The sequence below is a fragment of the Cryptomeria japonica genome, chromosome 7 (assembly GCF_030272615.1).
Source record: "Cryptomeria japonica chromosome 7, Sugi_1.0, whole genome shotgun sequence".
NCBI classification, from domain to species: Eukaryota; Viridiplantae; Streptophyta; class Pinopsida; order Cupressales; family Cupressaceae; genus Cryptomeria; species Cryptomeria japonica.
This window is the reverse complement of record NC_081411.1, coordinates 854,944,768-854,962,904: the sequence shown is the minus strand read 5'-3', so window position 1 is coordinate 854,962,904 and position 18,137 is coordinate 854,944,768. Positions and strand designations below refer to the sequence as shown.

Here is an 18,137-nt window from a genome sequence, read left to right as displayed (position 1 = left end):
CCAACTTCCATAGGTGAGGAGTCATTCTTCGTGGTTTTGATGTATTCTCTTCTTTTCCATTGAAAATATGTTTTTCAGTATTTTGATATTTATGATTTTTGTGGAGAAAGTGCTTATACTCATCAAACACCTGTTTTCCTAAACTTTTTCAATGACGAGATTTCATCTTTGGACCACAAACTGGACATGCAAATTTTCCCTTTGTTTGAAGACCTACAAGATAATGTATAATTGGATTAAATATGTTAATTTTTATATTTATAATGTTCATGCACAACTTAAACACTATAACATACCACAAAATTGTGTTAGCTCTGGGGCATCATGTATTGTCCATAGAAGCATCGCATGGAATTGAAATTGTCTTTGTTCTATTGGTCTATAGACGTCATACATAGTGACACCATTCCATAACTCCAGCAACTCGTCGATAAGAGACTCAATATATACATTCATATCTTTAACTTGGTACTTACCTAATCGAATGAAAAAAACATTACATAATTATTATGACCATTTTACTGCAATATTTATAATTAAATGTAGACGGCTATATTTAAATGATAAAATACTTGGAACAATCATTGCCAACAATATGTGCTCCCTCTTTATTGACATCCATGGAGGAATGTTATTGTTGATAACAAAAATAAGCCACACTGAGTAAACAGATCTCATCTCTCCAAATGAATTGACACCGTCCGTTGCCAATGAAAGCTTGAGATTATGAGGTTCTTCTTGAAAGTGTGCCCACTTTTCTTCTATGTCCATAAATGTTGAACCATCGGCAAGCATTCAAATAATGTCATCTCGACTTCTATTGCGTGCATGGTAATCAATAAATTGTGCCAAGCTAGTGCACTTGAATAATCATTGCATACGTGGAATAATGGGAATATATCGAGGAACTTTGTAGGGAACTCTTTTTGTTATTTGATTTGCTCGATATCTATTGATATGACATTCAGGGCATTCAATTCGAAATTCATGTTGTTTGTGATATATAATATGATCATTGGGACAAGCATCTATTGCTTGATACTCCATTCCAATATCTTTCATAATGGTAGATAATTCTCGGTATTAGCGAGGTTGAATATTTGATGGTGGTAACAAAAACTCGCCTATCAATCTACAGCAAAAAAATATAATTTGTTAATATAAAGAATATTAATGGTACAACATGATTCACCATTTATTACGACATATATGACATACCTTAACATACGTGAGATTTTTATGTTGGATAAACCATTCATAACCTTCAAGTTCAGCAACAACAATACAGCGGAGAGAAGTGTTGTCTGCGAGCCTTCGTAAAGGGCCTCAGAAGCCTTCTCAAGTAGAGGGACATCATGAACAACATCAAGGTCATCTTCTTCATCATGATCAGCTGCATGAGTACTAAATGTGTCATGGATCAATGTATTTGTACCATCGTCTTCAATTGTGTTTTGTGGCTCATAATCGTCATCTTCCATGGGATCATTATCTTCAGCTTCGATATTCACACCTCCATGTTCGTCCACTTCGAAAACCATATTCTCTGGGTTATGTTGATCCATATCATGTGCTCCGGGGTGCTTGACCTATATAAAATTGATAAATATAAATAAACCATGATCATGATCTCATCATCAAGTGATTTATTATGTATATAAATTGCTAAAACAATATAATGAAAAACTTATCAATGGATGATAATCATGTCCACCTTCAATGTGACCATGCAACCTATAATGTTTCTTAGTTGTTTTGATTAGAAGTCTTCTAGTCTTTAACCCCTTACAAATTTTGCAAGGACAATAACATTTTTCATCAGCTTTTCTTTTCAAGTTAGACCACAATCTGGCAATTGTCTCCTTATTTTGTTGTTCGCCGATATTGTCTGACATGGACTTTTTTCACAGGCAAGAAAATGGGGCTATAGAACTAGTTATATAGAAGTTGAAATGTTAGTTATGAAATCACGTTTCAGTAGAATATACTAAATTAAATTACTTGAACATAAAAATTATGCAAATTGAACCAAAACCATTTAACTCTTCTTTTTCATCTCAAAACCTATCTAATGGCTTTGTGGTATGCAATCCTTGTATCACATCTTAAGTTGAATAATGCCTAATTGGGGTAATCCATGAGTGTCTAATGTGAATTCATTATCAATGTCGTGAAGTCATTCCTTATAGGATTCTCTCAATATTGTCCAAATCAGTCTAAAAGGAAAGCAACTATCCATTCTCATGCTCATGCATACTTACATGACTAATGCTGCCCTTGTGTATCCTAAACATTGGAGAGACCTTCTCTGACTTGCCTAATCAATGTGGTTGATGTCCTAATATGAAATATTGAGTTCTACCCTTGCCTTTGCATCAAACTTCTCACATCATGTTTTTTCAACAAAACACACTAATATGAATTGAGCCAACACCATGAGGATAGGGTCGAGTATCATGGCAACTAATCATAATACGTGAAGACAAGGTTCACATAAGTGTTGGCTCTCAACAATGCCACACTTCCAAAATTGTCAGTCTCAAGACTTCTCCTATTGGTTCAACACTCATTGATGGCCACAAGGCCAAATCAATGTATATAAGCTTCGAACTCCTTACTCTAGGCTTGGAGGACCCTACACAAGGTCTATGAACACTCACTTGGTATTACAATAGAAATAGCCTTCCTCTAGAACTTTGTTTGCAACACACACATCATTGGTAATCATTGTTATGATGGATGGTCTGTTAGGACGGTAAATAAAATGCTTATTCTTTTTCCACCCTTTGAAACTACAAAAAGGTATTTGACTTGGCAGGGTCCCCACACATCACTTCAACAACAAACATTAGGCAATTCAACCTTTTGCCTTCTCAATGCATTTTTTGTTGTCTTTCACTGGTTTTCTCAGTCTGATACATAGGGATATCAGACCTTTCATGGCATCACCAATATGTAGTCCTTTCATATTTTAGGTGCCTACACACTATGTTGTTGTTAAGTATTGATGTAGTCTTAAGACATCTCATGACTCCATTACATGTCCACACTTGGGTTTACAAACACAACTCTATCAAAACAAACAATATCACTAGTAAAACTATGACTATGACAATCAATACCCTTTGGACAATCATAGAAATTTAATCTATTTCATTTGGTTTTGATCCACAAATCCTTCTGAACGTTGCATAGGGTCCCCTCACCCCTCTCCCTGTCATCAACCACTTCAAAATACCAATCGCTTGGTCTTCCCACCAAATTCTTCACTCTTACTGCCTATTACTGTCTTATACATAGAGATATCAGACCGTCCTCATGCCCAAACACGTACCAAATCTAATTTGGAGCCCTGCACAGAACATAATATGATACATAGCATGAACAAAGGTCTTCCCACACATTTGGGTGAATTTATATGCATGGGAGGCCAAACTATACATTATTTACTCCTCTCGGTAAACACTAAGCTGGGTTTTGACATTTTTTGGAAAAACTATGATATCTTCTTTAAACACTATGAAACTCAATGCCACAAAAAGACAAAATGAAGTTAACTCTATAAACTGCAATCTTGTATTTATTTTTAATCGATGCTTTCCTACATTGTTTGATCTGCCATCTTTTTAGAAATCTCATCTCTATTATGCTTTGATGGATGTTGCATCCTGTTACAAACCTCACATTTTGGCACTGGCAGAAAAGGATTTTAGCAAAGGTTGTGGAATATGGCTTTTCCATCTACCAATTGTCATTCCATCTTGTGCATATGGCTTTTACATCTACCAATTGTCATTCCATCTTGTGCATATGGCTTTTACATGTAGAAGAAATAAATTTGATAAATAGGCCATATGGTGGATGATAAGTGAAGGATGTGAGTACTAAAGGTGTGGCACTAGTGGCTTTGGTACATGAAGGTGACTAGAGGTTGTGGAAGGCGAAATGGTGGAAGTTGGACCTATGGTATAGGTGGGAGTAGATGTTATTTACGCATGAAAATGTTAAGCTAATGCTCATAAAATAGTCAGGAATCCAACTTAATGCATTCTATTTATAAATAAATTTCTCTACCATTGAGCTACTGCCCCCTTTCTTACCATTCCATTGTTGGCTTGAGTGTAGATTATTTTCAACACCCATTATAAGACACATTATAGGTTCTTGGGGCTCCTAACCTAACCTAGCTTTGATAACATTTTGAGCTACTACTCATGGACTAGCTAGGTTACCAAGATATGACCTTCTATTTGTTGTTAGAATGCGATCTATGACTAAGTATTAGAGGATCTTACTAACTTTGGTATCATGCTTTTATGTGTCTCTAACATGACTCCTAGTAACTATATAAGGATCTTACTAGTCCTAGATCTATGCCTTGTCTTTTTTATATGGTTCCTAGTGAGAATATATGAATCTTACTAGTTCTAAATCTCATAACTTTGTGTTTTGCATGCTCCATGTGTGTTACCAATGTTACTCATATTACTCACTTTATACTTCCCTTTTATCGCAATATTGTAGATTGACAATATTGTAAGTCTTGGGAGCTACCACCTTTCCAAACTTGTAGTCATCTTGACTCTTCAATATCTTGGTGAAAGAATATTTGGTTTCTCCATATTTTCCCAAGAGTACATGAGCATAATTTCATAGTCTTGCTAAGAGGGGGCTAAACATTGCATCATAAGTTGTATCTCTTTATAAATATACACTAGGTTTGGACTCACTTTAGTGGTTGTGCCTTATTTATGCCTAATTGTACTTAGGTTTCAAAATGTTTCCATAAATTTGGTTCATTCCCTTATTCATGATGTTCCTCATGGCTCAATTTTCTAGGACTAGGGTCTTGGGAACCCTTATTCATGGAAATTGGACCTAAAATCTGGAAGATGGATGTTGGATTCACAAATAGTTCAATTTGAAAAGGTGCAAGCTACATATAGATACAAGTCTATTTCTCATTTCAAACCCTTATAAACTCCAACCCACATCCACCAATTTTTCAATCAAGCAATTAAAATCAATTGAGCATAGATCTATAATCAAGGAACAAGGCATTCAAAGATACAACTTTGTTACATCAGTTATGATCAACTACATTATGCTTTTCCATGATGAAAGCATACACTAACATGTTCTAGAAACATTAAAGCATTTCAAAATTGAGGTATATTTGTCAATTTTTTATTTACATATATGTTTGGAACATATTAACACAAATTGTAATGTTATGAAGCTTCCTCTGCTAGATACCTCCCTAGAACTGGTTCAAGATGACTCTCACACATTTGTAAATGTGCAAGAAAACACATATATGCCCGAGTCTGAGAGCATAGTATAACTGTGGTATGTAGATGACAATGACAAGCCTTATGTATAGGTCTAAGGAAAAGAATTGTGAGCAACACATCACTTTGAAGCACACATTAAAAGAAGACATAGAAAGGAATAGCTACACCAACAAAATAGTGAATAAGAAGTAAACAAAGCCAAGTTTCATTGAAAATATAGTAAAGATCTTCTAGGATAGTGTTAAGAGCAAACACAAAGCCTCCTAAAGAAGTCATGAGAAGATGATACACAAAAAGGAGCAAATACACATGGCAAAGTACAAGTGATAATAGTCCTAGCCAAATTAATAATAGTGAGATCATGGGCAAAGATTTGAAATGTAAATCTCAATGACAACCCAACCAAAGAGAATAAGTTGGGACAAAGCCTATAAAAAAGAGATAGCGACAAAATAGTAACAAGTAGTATATACATTGTTTTTTCTATCACTACTGCTATGGTACTCATTGATGTTGATATTGAACCCAAATCACAAGCCTGGGTTGTCCCTTTACTTCCTCTAGGACTGTGTAGGTCTTCATTATCATTGTGATCTTTGACTGAAAATGAAAATTTGTGTTGTAATCCTAAAGACGGTTTACACATACAATGAGCTTCTTGTATTCCTCTCATGAGGACCTCTGTCTTGGCTATTCTATTTAATACTTCATGAATGTGTACTTTGTGATAGTTAAAATAACTGTGACTCCCATCTGAAACTATTTTAAATGCGATCTAGCATGGTGATGATGTGATTGTTTTATTTGAAGTTAATGATGAATGACAATCATTTTCATTGATAAGATTATTGTGATAACATGCACTTCATTTCACTATAAAATCTGACTTAGACTATCGTTTACTCCTTTTAATTCTTATTCATAGGTATATATCCCTGTGCTTATCACTGTTGTAACTTATACCTACTTTTTTTGTCCTCTAGGCCTAGATACATCTTCATGAAACTAATTCTTTGGAAAGAGGCATGTTGTGTTTGATCATGACTGTAATAATCAAGTCTCTTTAAATTAGATGCTTTATAGTATGCTCTCAAACTTAGGCATATTTGCTTCCTCTACTAGATACCTCCCTAGAACTCGTAAGCTCGTTCTTCGTTGTGTATACATCCTAGTGCAATGGTAGGGGCAAGGTGGGAGAGAGAGAAAAGAGAAACAGAGGTCGATTGCCCTCTGGGGCGTATAGAATTCATGGTGGCGAAAGGGGAAGACTGAACATCGACAACCGAGGCATGGGGGCAACATTAAAATACTTTCGATGACCTAGGAACGGCAAAGCACGAGTAGTTGTGAAATGTAGTGGATAGCTCAAGCAATGGGTGGGATGCAAGAAATTCCTCATATATGCAAATCAATGAATGAAGGTAAAGATTCAGCTACCTCGAATGGTGAAGATTCTACCAAAGCAATTCCATAAATTATGCAAATATTATGCAAATCCGAAATTCCTCATGCAAATATTATGCGACTCCGAAATTCCTCGTGCAACTATTATGCAAATCCGAAGATTCAATGAATGAAGGTGAAGATTCAGAAATTCCTCATATCATGCAAATCCGAAATGAAGGTGAAGATTCTACCTCGAATGGTGAGTGTGTCGTTTGATCTTGTCAGGGGTTGAGCTCAATGCGGAAGCCTGCGCGAGATTGCAAATGTCACAAATGACTTGCCCTCTTTTTTCGTTTTTTTTAAAGTATAATGCCCGTTGTCGTCGCAATTGCGACGAACGCAGGCACTTTTTTGAAAAAATAAAAAATAAAAAATTCATTGCTAATGTCTTCTCTATCGAAACCAAATTTGAAATTATCGTCGGAATTTTGACGAATTCGTGCATTTCTTTAAAAAAATCAAATTTGGTCACAATATATCTTCTCCGTCGGAATTATAGACCAAATGTATTAGTGGGTAGAAGAGGCACAAGCCTTTAATTTTATTCCCGACTGGGAGGGCAGAAGTGGTTGAGGGGAATCCTAAGGTGATGTTAGTCATTGAGCTAGTGGATGGTGGTATGGTATCCCTTGATGTGGGAAAGGAAAGCAAGGGTGATGCAGTCATTAGGCGATGCTATACGTTGATTAGTTTCAATGGCACGAAAATTTTTAAATAAGGAGGCTAGAAGGTCGTTAGCTTGGTTGCAACAATAATGTGTTTTTGAAGGAAATTGAGAATGTGACTAAAGTGCCTCATGATGTTTCTATAGGGTAGGCAAGGGTTTCTCTTTCAAATAATTTCAAACTTGCAAAGATGGAGACAATGATTATGATATGCTAGTGCGGAAACAAACAAGGATAATGAGTGGACGATTGCAACTAGGAGAATCGAAAAATTTGGTGGTAAGACGAACATAGAGATGGATACTAGAGCGACCAATAACAAAGCTCAGAACAAATCTAAAATTTCAATGTAGTTTGTGAAAATAGGAGGCGAGGACCTCCCTTATGTAAGGAAACCCTAAAAGTTTTGAGTGGAAACTTTCGAGGTCTAAATGGCCTAGAGAAATGTTTTTTGCTTAAACGACTTATAGAAATTGAGTGTTTGGATATAGTTCTTATCCATAAAAATGGAAGTTGGCAAATTCAAGTAATTGATGCCTAGGATGTGGATAAATGGAAAAGACGAGGCTTTGAGGTTTTGGATGCTCTAGGTGTGGTCGGAGGGCTAGCTGTCTTGTAGAATAAATTCTCTTTTCTAGGTTTTGTTAATTGAAGCCAAGTAGCTTCGCCTCTCAATTTCTCGCAAAATTTTTGAATGATGGTAGTAATTTTATTATTTTCAGTATACTCGGGCCTAATTTCAAGAGGGATAGAGTTAAGTTATATTTTTTGAAAAGCTTCAAGAGGAGCCATGGGAGTTGTAATTATATTGTTGGAGGGGATTTTAACATCACCTTGAATCTAGAGGATAAGTAGGAAGGGAGGATTCAAAGCAATTTGGGTTCCCAAGACTTTAGGAGGGTTTGCTAGGACCTTTCTTTAGTGGACATTAAACCTAGGTCAAGTTGGTACACATAGAGTAACATGAGAATATAGGGTGATAATATCAAGTGCTAATTGGATAGAGTCCTCCTAAACTTACAATAGTTGCTAGATTTAGGTTTTTCTTATTCAAAGTTTCCTAGTTCAATGGTTCAATCATTGGTCAACAACTCTACAAGTGTATGGTTCAAGTGACCCTAATTGCATTCCCTTCAAAATGGAAGCATTATGGTTTGAACACCTAGACGTTACTAGGGTATTGGGAGATAGGTGGAATGTTGAAATCATAGGCTGAAGAGGGTTTGTCATATTCAAGAAGCTATAGGAGGAAAGAACCAGAGACAAAGGAATAACAAGGTTGTGAGTAATATTTTTTTAAATAAAACCAGTTTGAATGAGAGTTGAAAGATCTGAAGGTAGATATAGCTATTATTTTTGCTTTTCACTGGATAAGCAAGTGAAAGAGATTGGAATTATCGAAAACCTCTTGATAATCTTGAGAATAGATGAAATTTTCAAGCACCAAAAATTGAGAGTGAAGTGGTTGAGGAAGGTTGACAGACACTAATTTGTTTCACCTGTCTATTAAGGTTTAGAGGCAAAACAAAAGAATCATGAAAATTCAAAATCCTTTAAATGTTTTTGATTAAGGAAAAACAAGTTTTTAAGGCACCAGAAACCCTATACAAGACAGGTTTTAGAAGGACATGCAACCCAAACCGAAAGATAAACTTGAAAGTCTACTCAAAGAAACAGAACACAAAAGAGACTCAGCACAACCAATCAAAAGAAGGGGAATAGCATAAGAAAGACCCCCACCAAAAACCAGCGGGCTGCAAAAAACCAGCAGCCCCAACCCAACCAAGATGGATCAAGAATTTGTCCTACCCTTGTGGGATCGAAGGGTCATATCAAAAGAGGACTGGGACAATTTAATTTTTTTACTTTTAACAATAATCCATCCCTCCTCAACCCTAGCAGCAGCCTTTTGCCAAGAGGATGGGTCTAGAATAGAGGACCTCCCATCATCAGGAGGAACAGAGCCAGCATCGAGAGAGGCAGGGACAACAGAAATGGGAGAATCAGACAATGATCCAGCAGTAATTTGGGACGCGGGAGGGTCATCCATCGAAGAAGAAGATCCAACATTTTTCAACGATCAGTCAAGATGCCACCGCAAGCATCCACACACTCTTGAGGCAAGGCAACACCAGAAACGGAGGCAACAGCCAGAGGTGCAATACCATCGGCCTGAGGAACTTGATCCACCACCTGGGAGAAGCTTTTCTTTTTAACAAAATACTGTTCAAAGGAGGCACCCTTCCACCAAGAAGCAGATCTTTTTTTCTTTTTATTTGTTTCACATCGTGTAGCAACATGTCCAGTCTGGAAGCACTTTTGACATCTAAAGGGGATACCCTCAAAGTTGAGCGGTTGGACCCAAGATTCAATCTCTAACTCAGTTGGAAGCCCTTTAGAAACATCAATGTTAACCAAAATCCGAGCATAAGTAGAATGATAAATTTGGAAAGAGTCTTTATCAATCATTAGGAATTCGCCTAAAGCCTCCCCCACTTCCTCTAGCAGAGAGTCTATCCATAGATGAAGGGGAAGGTTAGGGAGCCTAACCCAAAGAGGAATCTCATTAAATGAATCAGTAGATGTGTTAAAACCCGAGATCCAAGGTTTAACCATCAAAACAAATTTGTCCTCCCAACTGAAAGGATTAATACATAAGATTTTCGATCTATCCTCTGCAAGTTCAAATTTAGCAATGAAAAAACCCTTGGCTGAAGGAAAAATATTAACTGAACCTTTTAAGATCAGTTCCCAGCTTTGGGAAATCCAAGTGTGCAGCTGAGGAAGGCTTGGCCAAAAGCCCCGAAACCTACAAATCAGACAATGAGATTCAAACATAGAGGAATTGTAGATGATCTCCATATCAGTATCAGTAGACACCCTAAAAGCCAAGGGTTTGCACACGGTAACAGCCACAGGCCCCAAGCCACGAGCAGCTGGATCAGCAGCAGAGAACGTTGGATGCACCATATCACCATCCTTTTTATTAGCGAGAGAAACCCCCGCAGAGCCCCATTCGCAACACCAGGCAGAGCAGCCTCACCAGGGGATCGAATAGGGGGCTGGACGGCAACACCAGTCGACCTTAGGGTAGACGACTTCCCAACAGCAGACGGCCTTAGGGCAGCAGCAACGACAGACGTAGATGGCATTGCAGACGGCCTAGGACAGCGGCAGCACTCCTTCCAATTGCAATATTGGATGATTTGTTAAATGTTGGAAGGATTCCTTTCATTTATTTTTTTGAGGGATGAGGTTATTAGAGGGGTGGTTTGGAAGGTGTGGAATAAGAAATGTATCCCAAAAGCTAATTCCTTATTATGGATTGCCTAGAGGAAGAATTTCTTAATGTGGAATAGGTTGCAAAAGATGGACGATATAGGTCCATTTAGGTTTGTTACATATGTGCAAGGCGGAGGAAAGTAATGATCATCTTTTTATTCATTGTGAGTTAGCCAATCAAGTGCGAGGCCAGTTTGTGAATATGTAGGGGATTCTTAATAATTTCTGAAGAATTATGGAGAGAACATGGGATATATTTTAAAACATTATAGGAGAATTAGGAGAGATACATAAGAAGGATGGTTCCTTGAGCGGGGGAAAAGGAGTTGGTCAATGTGCGATAGAGATTTAGGTGGATTGAATAACTTGCATCCCATCCATTCAGCAAATTGGTTAAATAGGAGCATCTTGAGAGGATGGGTTAAAATAAATTTTGATGGAAAATTCTAAGGGCAATCTTGGGAAAGAAGTAGGTAGGGGAGTTTTTAGAGATTACAAAGGTTGGCCTAGAGATTATATACCCTTCATTATTGTTTTGAGATGAATAACATGGCTAATGTGGGGACAATGTTTTAGAGAATGATGCTAGCAAAGGAGAAGGGGTGGAGGAAACTTTAGGTGGAAGTCGATTCTAAACTATTCTTGGGAGTGGGAGCAATAAGGGTGGAGAAATTCATAATTTGAAGATTAGAGTTGTAATTTATTCTATCAAAGCCCTAAGGGTAGAGAAATGTTTTAATTGTAATTTTTAGAGGGGAAAAAAGGAGAGTTAAAATCATTGACCAACATTCATTGTATTGATTGATTTTTTGGGATCATAGTAAATAAATGTTCACGATTTTTTTTTACCTCATCTTGAATTTAGAGCATATAAATTAGCTAAATGTAATCCTTATTTTAAATACCATATAAAAAACTAAAAGACATTTTGCAGAAATATCAAATTCCCTTGAATATCACAAACACAAAATTTAGCCCCAAGCTATTTTTATTTAACTATAATTTCAAAAACTATTTCAAACATCTTTGTTTTTTAATTCATGTTTCGCATGTAGTCGGTCTACTTTGTTTAGAGTCAACTCCTACATCTCTTGACTTTTGATTTCTTTAATTTTTAATGTTTTTTTCTCTAATTATTAGAGAACTTTCAAAGAAATCCTAGTATAATTCTTTCGTAAAGCTATTTTGAACTTCCTCACTGTTTTCTTTATTACTTTGTCTCACTTTCTCATGAAGTAGAAACAAATTGTCATTCAATTTCATTTACATCAAAACGTTGTGTCTTTCCTTTTGAGAAACCTCTTTCATTGTTTAATCTTCCTCTAATTTAATTTCAATATTCTTATAGATAAGTGTTTTGTCTTTATCCATTTGAATAAAAACACGATTATCATCTATATATTCTACATCATTTTTTTCTAATTGAAGAAGATTAACGTTTTGGACTATTCAAAGATCTATGTGAAATGGAAATTGATCTTCTGGTTTTTTTTTGGTTTTTTTTTAAGTATTATTGAAATATTGATCAATATTTAAGATTTGAGAGATTTCTTATATAGCCTTTTTTTCTTTGTTTCTATTTGTTTTTATTTCAAGGATATGACATTCATTAGATAGATCAAATGTTCAAATTCGGAACTATTTTAACAATAATTTAGATTTTTTATATAAAAATTGTTATGTGCATTTCTTAAAGTTTAATTGAAGAATGATGGAATTTGGAAGGGTTCTATCAACATAAAAGTTAATACATTTTCAATGGATGTAAAAAAAAGTTCATAGTTTTTTAATAAAATGACCAAATGATTTTGCAATACGTCCAAATTCATTCTCATTGCAACATTCAAATAATAATTGTGGTAATTTGACCAAAACAAGGACAATGACACATAGAACCACAAATATATCAAAACTAGGTTTCCATACATAAAGAAAGATTATTTCTTCTAAAAAATAATAAGCCATCAACCAATATGTTTCTTAATCTTCATTGGAAGCAAAAATAAACAGAAAAACTCTTTTAAAATAGCATGAACAACGCATTTTTCAATCAAATCTATATTTGGATAAAAGGATAAAAAGTTATCAATCGAGGCTATAAATATGTGGAGAGAGAGAGAGAGGGGTTAATTTTAGTCCTATCCCTTCTATATGAAATAGATGAGGAGTAATGTCCTTTTCAATCTCAACAACTTCATAACAAGTTACTTATAGGTGTTGCATGTTTTCAAATAGGAACATTACTTGTTGCTTTGATGGACAAGGAGACCTTGGTAGACCCCCTTACTTTGATTACAGTCATGACAAATTTATCCCCTCAAAATATTTTGAAATTGTTTGTCGTAGAGTGCTTAAATTATAATGAGGTTTCATTGATACAAAAAGTAGTTATGATGAACGAAGAATTTAATTTATTAAATTAATGAAAGAATGATTTAACTAGAATTTGTACTAATTTTGAAATTTTTGTTTGTTTGCTTTTTTATTGCAGGTCCTACATTATCAAGAATACAAGCAACCAAAAGTTTTGTACAATTTACTTAAATAAACTAGTAATATTAGACTTTCTTTATTCCAAATTTTAATTAAAAATATAATATTATTGAAACAGATGATGATACAATTATTGAATAATAATTTTTTCTCGTTTTATAAATCAATTTGATTAGAAATTTCCACTTTATGTATATTTTGTCATTTTGTTTGTTTAATGTAAACTAATATTTATATATTAAATATACAATAAATATATTCCTAGTTTAAATTTTATTTGAATTTTTTTATAAATAATCTATATAATGAAAATGAACAATTTAATTGTAGAATTAAGAAATACAAAATGGCTTTACATTAAGATGTTTTTACATTGGTTTTCAAGATGACTCAAAATTGAACATGATAATAATTGTTATATAGACTGACAAATAAGGATCGACCTTCTTATAGCTAACAAAATAAGATTCAAACAGATACCATAGAGTAAAGATAAATTAGATAAATTTATCTTCCTTGTCTTTCATACTTAATCACCATTAGATAGCTTCTTTATACAAATACCTTAATTTGTATGTCCATGCAATAATTGCTAGTGTCCTATTATTATGTTTTGAAAAAACAAACTTCATTTATTAGATTTAAATTTAATTGAAAGAACACAACAACAATTATTGCATGGACATGCAAATCAATGCCAAACACGTCAAAGCAAAAATGAGAAAGGTTTTGAAAAAATATCACAGTAGAGAAAGATAAATTAAAGAAATTTCTTCACTATCTGATAGTTTAATTAAGGATGGACAATTATACCACCTCCTACCCCTTCCTACTGTTTTAACCTATTAGGGTTTAAGAAGATTGAAAAAATAAATAATACTAATTATAATGTAGAATAACAGACAAAAATAATAATTTACAATAATACAAATTTAGTGTGGTTTGTTTAATTCAAGTTACATCTACATAGAAACAATTGTCTCATTTCTTTTTATCGTCCAATAAAAATCAAATTACACAATATGATAGAGTTTTCATGTTACACAAACATATATTTATCAAGCGTTTTTTATAGTTTACAAAGGTTGACTACATGTCAAACATGGTAGAAAAGTCCTTTATTACTTAATGGCCAGTATTTGCTTTAGGGGTAATGTCCCAACAAGCTCATTGGGGATTAATTTTCAAAATTCAACAAGAGCAATTTATTCACCAATTTCCATAAGGTAAAAACCCATAATAGTACAACAATGATGTGCTCTTTCTAATTGAAGTAGTTTTCCCTTGAAAAATACCTTTTCAGACAGGTCTGGCACAAGAAGTTAGTAAAAAATGGACCAAAAAATTGTTTTAAAAATACACACAAAAATGATCTTGATTATTAAATTGAAATGGTGTAATTGTTCTTTGGGAAAATTAAACAAAATCTTTCTCTAAAACTAAAACAAAACATTTCAATATTTCTTGTATGATTTGTTTTTTGATTTGCAGAAATACATAAAAATGAGTACCAAAATGAGAAAATTGTTTTTGATTAAAAAAGCAGCGAGAACCAGGGCGTTGACCCTTAACATAGCCAAAGAATATCAAAACAACAACAAAAACAAGGGTACAGACCCTTAGAAAGTAACAGAGAAAGAAAGAAAAACAACCCAAACTCATTCAAAGAAGAGGAGGGGTTTGGGGGAGCAGGGAGGACTTCCCCTTCCGCCTACGATAAACCACAATCCAGGTGATACAATTTTTAGGACCATCAAGAGATAGGTCCAGCGGGGAGGACCCTGTAAGGTTACAAATAGAAGTGCCAACAAAGTGTTGTTGTAGGGCAGCAAAAGGCTGCTACAGAGGGGTAGCAGTAGCAGAATCAACAGCATCAGTAGGAGAGGAACAAGGTAGTAAAGTTGGAGTGAGAGGAGTTGAAACCACAGGGGTAGAAGAGGAGTCCACCAGAGGGGCCAAAACATCAACAACAGTAAGAGGCACCTCATCCTCCTGAGAGGAGCCATTCGAAACAGCTTGGATGGTCAGGTGATCAGCAGTAGCGTCCTTCCACCAAGTAGGAGCACCTTTGTGGTGTGCAATAGAGAAGTCCGAAGCAAGATGACTCGTAGAGAAGCATTTTTGGCAACAAAAGGGGAGGCCCTCAAAATCCAATAGTTGTGTCCAAGGCCTATACCCCACCATGAGAACAACATCCCTCGGGAGAGGCAAGGAGATGTCAATGTCCACAAGGATGGGGGCAAAGGTAGTGTGGTCCATTGAGGACGTAGCATCATCGACCTTCAATAATTGGCCAAAACAATTATCGAAAGCCTCATAGCAAGAGTGCTCCCAAAAATGAAGAGGGAGATTTGGGAGGCAAACCCAAACTAGACGCACATTAAGTGGTTTAGTGAGAGGGTTAAAAGAGGATGACCAGGGCTTAATAGAGAGGGAATGCACTCCCCAAGCCCACAACTTGTCCAAAACCAAATCACGATCAAGCAGAGAAGTAAATGAAGCAATGAAAAAGCCTTTAGCACAAGGAAATAGCTCAATATTGTGAGCCACCAAAGGCCTCCAGGAGTCACTCATTCAACGATGGAGATCCGATAGTGAATGCCAAAGCCCAGAGAATCTGCACACAAGAGCACAGCGTTGGTAGAACCCAATGTTGTCCACCACATCCTATCCACAAACCACCACACGAGAAGTTTTGACACAGGGAAGAGGATGAACCCCCTTGTTGGAGGGTTGGGCAGCGGGTCTGGCCACACGAGCAAAGCTACATCTGCCAGTAGAAGAAGGTTTGGGCCGGTCCATAGCGCCAACAGCATCAACAATAGTCAATTTAGGAGAATCACCAGGAGCACCAACAGTAGCCCTAGAACGGGAAGCCACAGGTGGGGGAGGGCACGAACCCTCCACACAGGCAGTACCCACCACAGAAGGCAAAACCCCAACAAGGGGAGTATCACACGACCCAGGAGGAGGTATCGCGTGGGGAGCACAACTAACAAGGACACCAACGGCTCTAGCACGAGGCGGAAGGGGCAGGAAAGCATCAACATCGAACACAACAGGAACAGTTGGAAGAGGAGAGTCGTTGAAGCAGATATTTGAAATCGCAACAAGAGCGGGAGCAAAACTGAGAAAATTGTTAGTGGTTTTGTCTCCTAATATTAAAAAGAACAAATAGTTTTCTTATGGAAAATGTTCGTGCAAGTTGCAAAATTTTGTACAAATTAAAAAAATATGCTCCTCTCCTTTATGACACTATATTATATGTACTTTTCTAAAACTAAAAGTCTTTGCACATTTTTGAAATGTAATCCCCAAAAAGAACCAAATGGTTGTAACAATAGGTTTAGGTTTCTTTGGTAAGTAGGTGCTCTAATATACTTATATTAGACATAAATGTTGGAGTTGATGATTGAGGCCCACAACTAGATAAAAATGAACTATAATCAAAATTTCCAATCATCAAAGAGAGAAGCATTTGACTTGCTATGTAGGTTGAGATTTCATTATATGCAAAAATAATAAAGACAAATATAATGAGAAAATTGTGTTATAAAGACAAGGATGATTAAATTATATCATTGTATGTTTTGTAAACCTAACTTGAGACAAAAAATAACTTGAGTAAACTTGAGTATACTAGAGTGAATAGGGTTTAAGATAGCTTATTAGGTGATATACATTTTTCACACCAACACCCCTTTTTAGTGCAACTTAGGGAGTATTAAAATTAGAGTATGCATTGATGATTAATTATGGATAAATAAATAGATCTCGACTATAGTATTTAATGATGTGCCTATCAAAACAAAAACAAAAAATCTCTCACAACCAAACAAAAGGAGAAAACATCATGGGAAAATGTCCTCTCCAAAAGGGAAAAAAATGTAAACTAACATGTACATGAACCATAGTACTGCTTCTATCACTAATGTACAATGGATACCCCCCAATTATAGAGCTATGTATCCCCTCCAATGGTGAATGCTCAAAGAAGAGTGTTGAATATGGAAAAATAATAGTTATCCCTGTAGGGGGAAAAAAAAAATACAAGGGTAGATGTAGAAGGAACTTTGTCAGGCAAGATACAAAAAAAATTCTCACGATGTGCACCCCTAAAAATTGTCTTTCTCATGTCAGAATCCAAAAAAAAATTAAGACATAAATAATGTGATAATAGGTGGATTGTAACTTTCATCAAATAGTAAGTGGATATCCTCAAATATACCCTCAATATCTATAATGTGAGACTCTACAAATAAATTTGCAATGCATATCTCAAAATCATCCCAAAAAGATGAATTTAAAAGAGAAGAAACATTATGCTTAATTATAGTGAACTCTAAAGAACACCAAGGAAAAATGCAATCCACAATAGATGCATGAAGATGATTATCAATCAAAGGAACTACAAGAACACCAAGGAAAAATGTGAAAAGATGTACAAGAAAGATGTATGATCAAATATCTCGACAACAATAATCTTATTGATCTACGAGTCTCTAAAAATCAGTAAATCTAGTGAACTTAACAATCTTCCTTTCCACTATGTAATTTGATAGATGGAAAGGAGATTGGCTGACAATGAAGGAACACAAAGTACGACTTTGAAGGTGTCATCTCCAATATCAATATATCATTTCCCACAAACACTCATATGTGTGTTGTTTCCCATCAAGATGTGTGATAAATTATAGGGCTCAAATGAAGAGAATATACCCTATGATGAAGCCATATGATGTGAGGCTCTTGAGTCAAGAAGCCATCTCCATGAATAAATACTTTTAGATGTGAAAAATGTGTTGTCCTTCCTCTTTTATTTCTCGTTTTCTTTTGTAGCTATTGATAGATCATCTGTAATAAAAAAAAATATCATATAAAGAGTAACTTTAGGGCAATAACTATGAAGGATTATGTTATCTTATAATCACACTATCCTTTTTTTAAGGTATGTAAA

The 18,137-nt window shown here is 35.4% G+C and overlaps 1 protein-coding gene across 1 annotated transcript in view; it reads left to right on the top strand.

The window, feature by feature from the left end:
• Window positions 1-13,370, top strand: part of LOC131028940 (fatty acid amide hydrolase) — a 176,558-nt gene extending 163,188 nt beyond the window's left edge. The window contains exon 20 of the mRNA XM_057959317.2: window positions 13,179-13,370. Coding sequence (XP_057815300.2) covers window positions 13,179-13,235 — 57 coding nt within the window. The 3' untranslated portion in view covers window positions 13,236-13,370. The remainder of the gene's footprint in view (window positions 1-13,178) is intronic.
• Window positions 13,371-18,137: the final 4,767 nt, after the last annotated feature.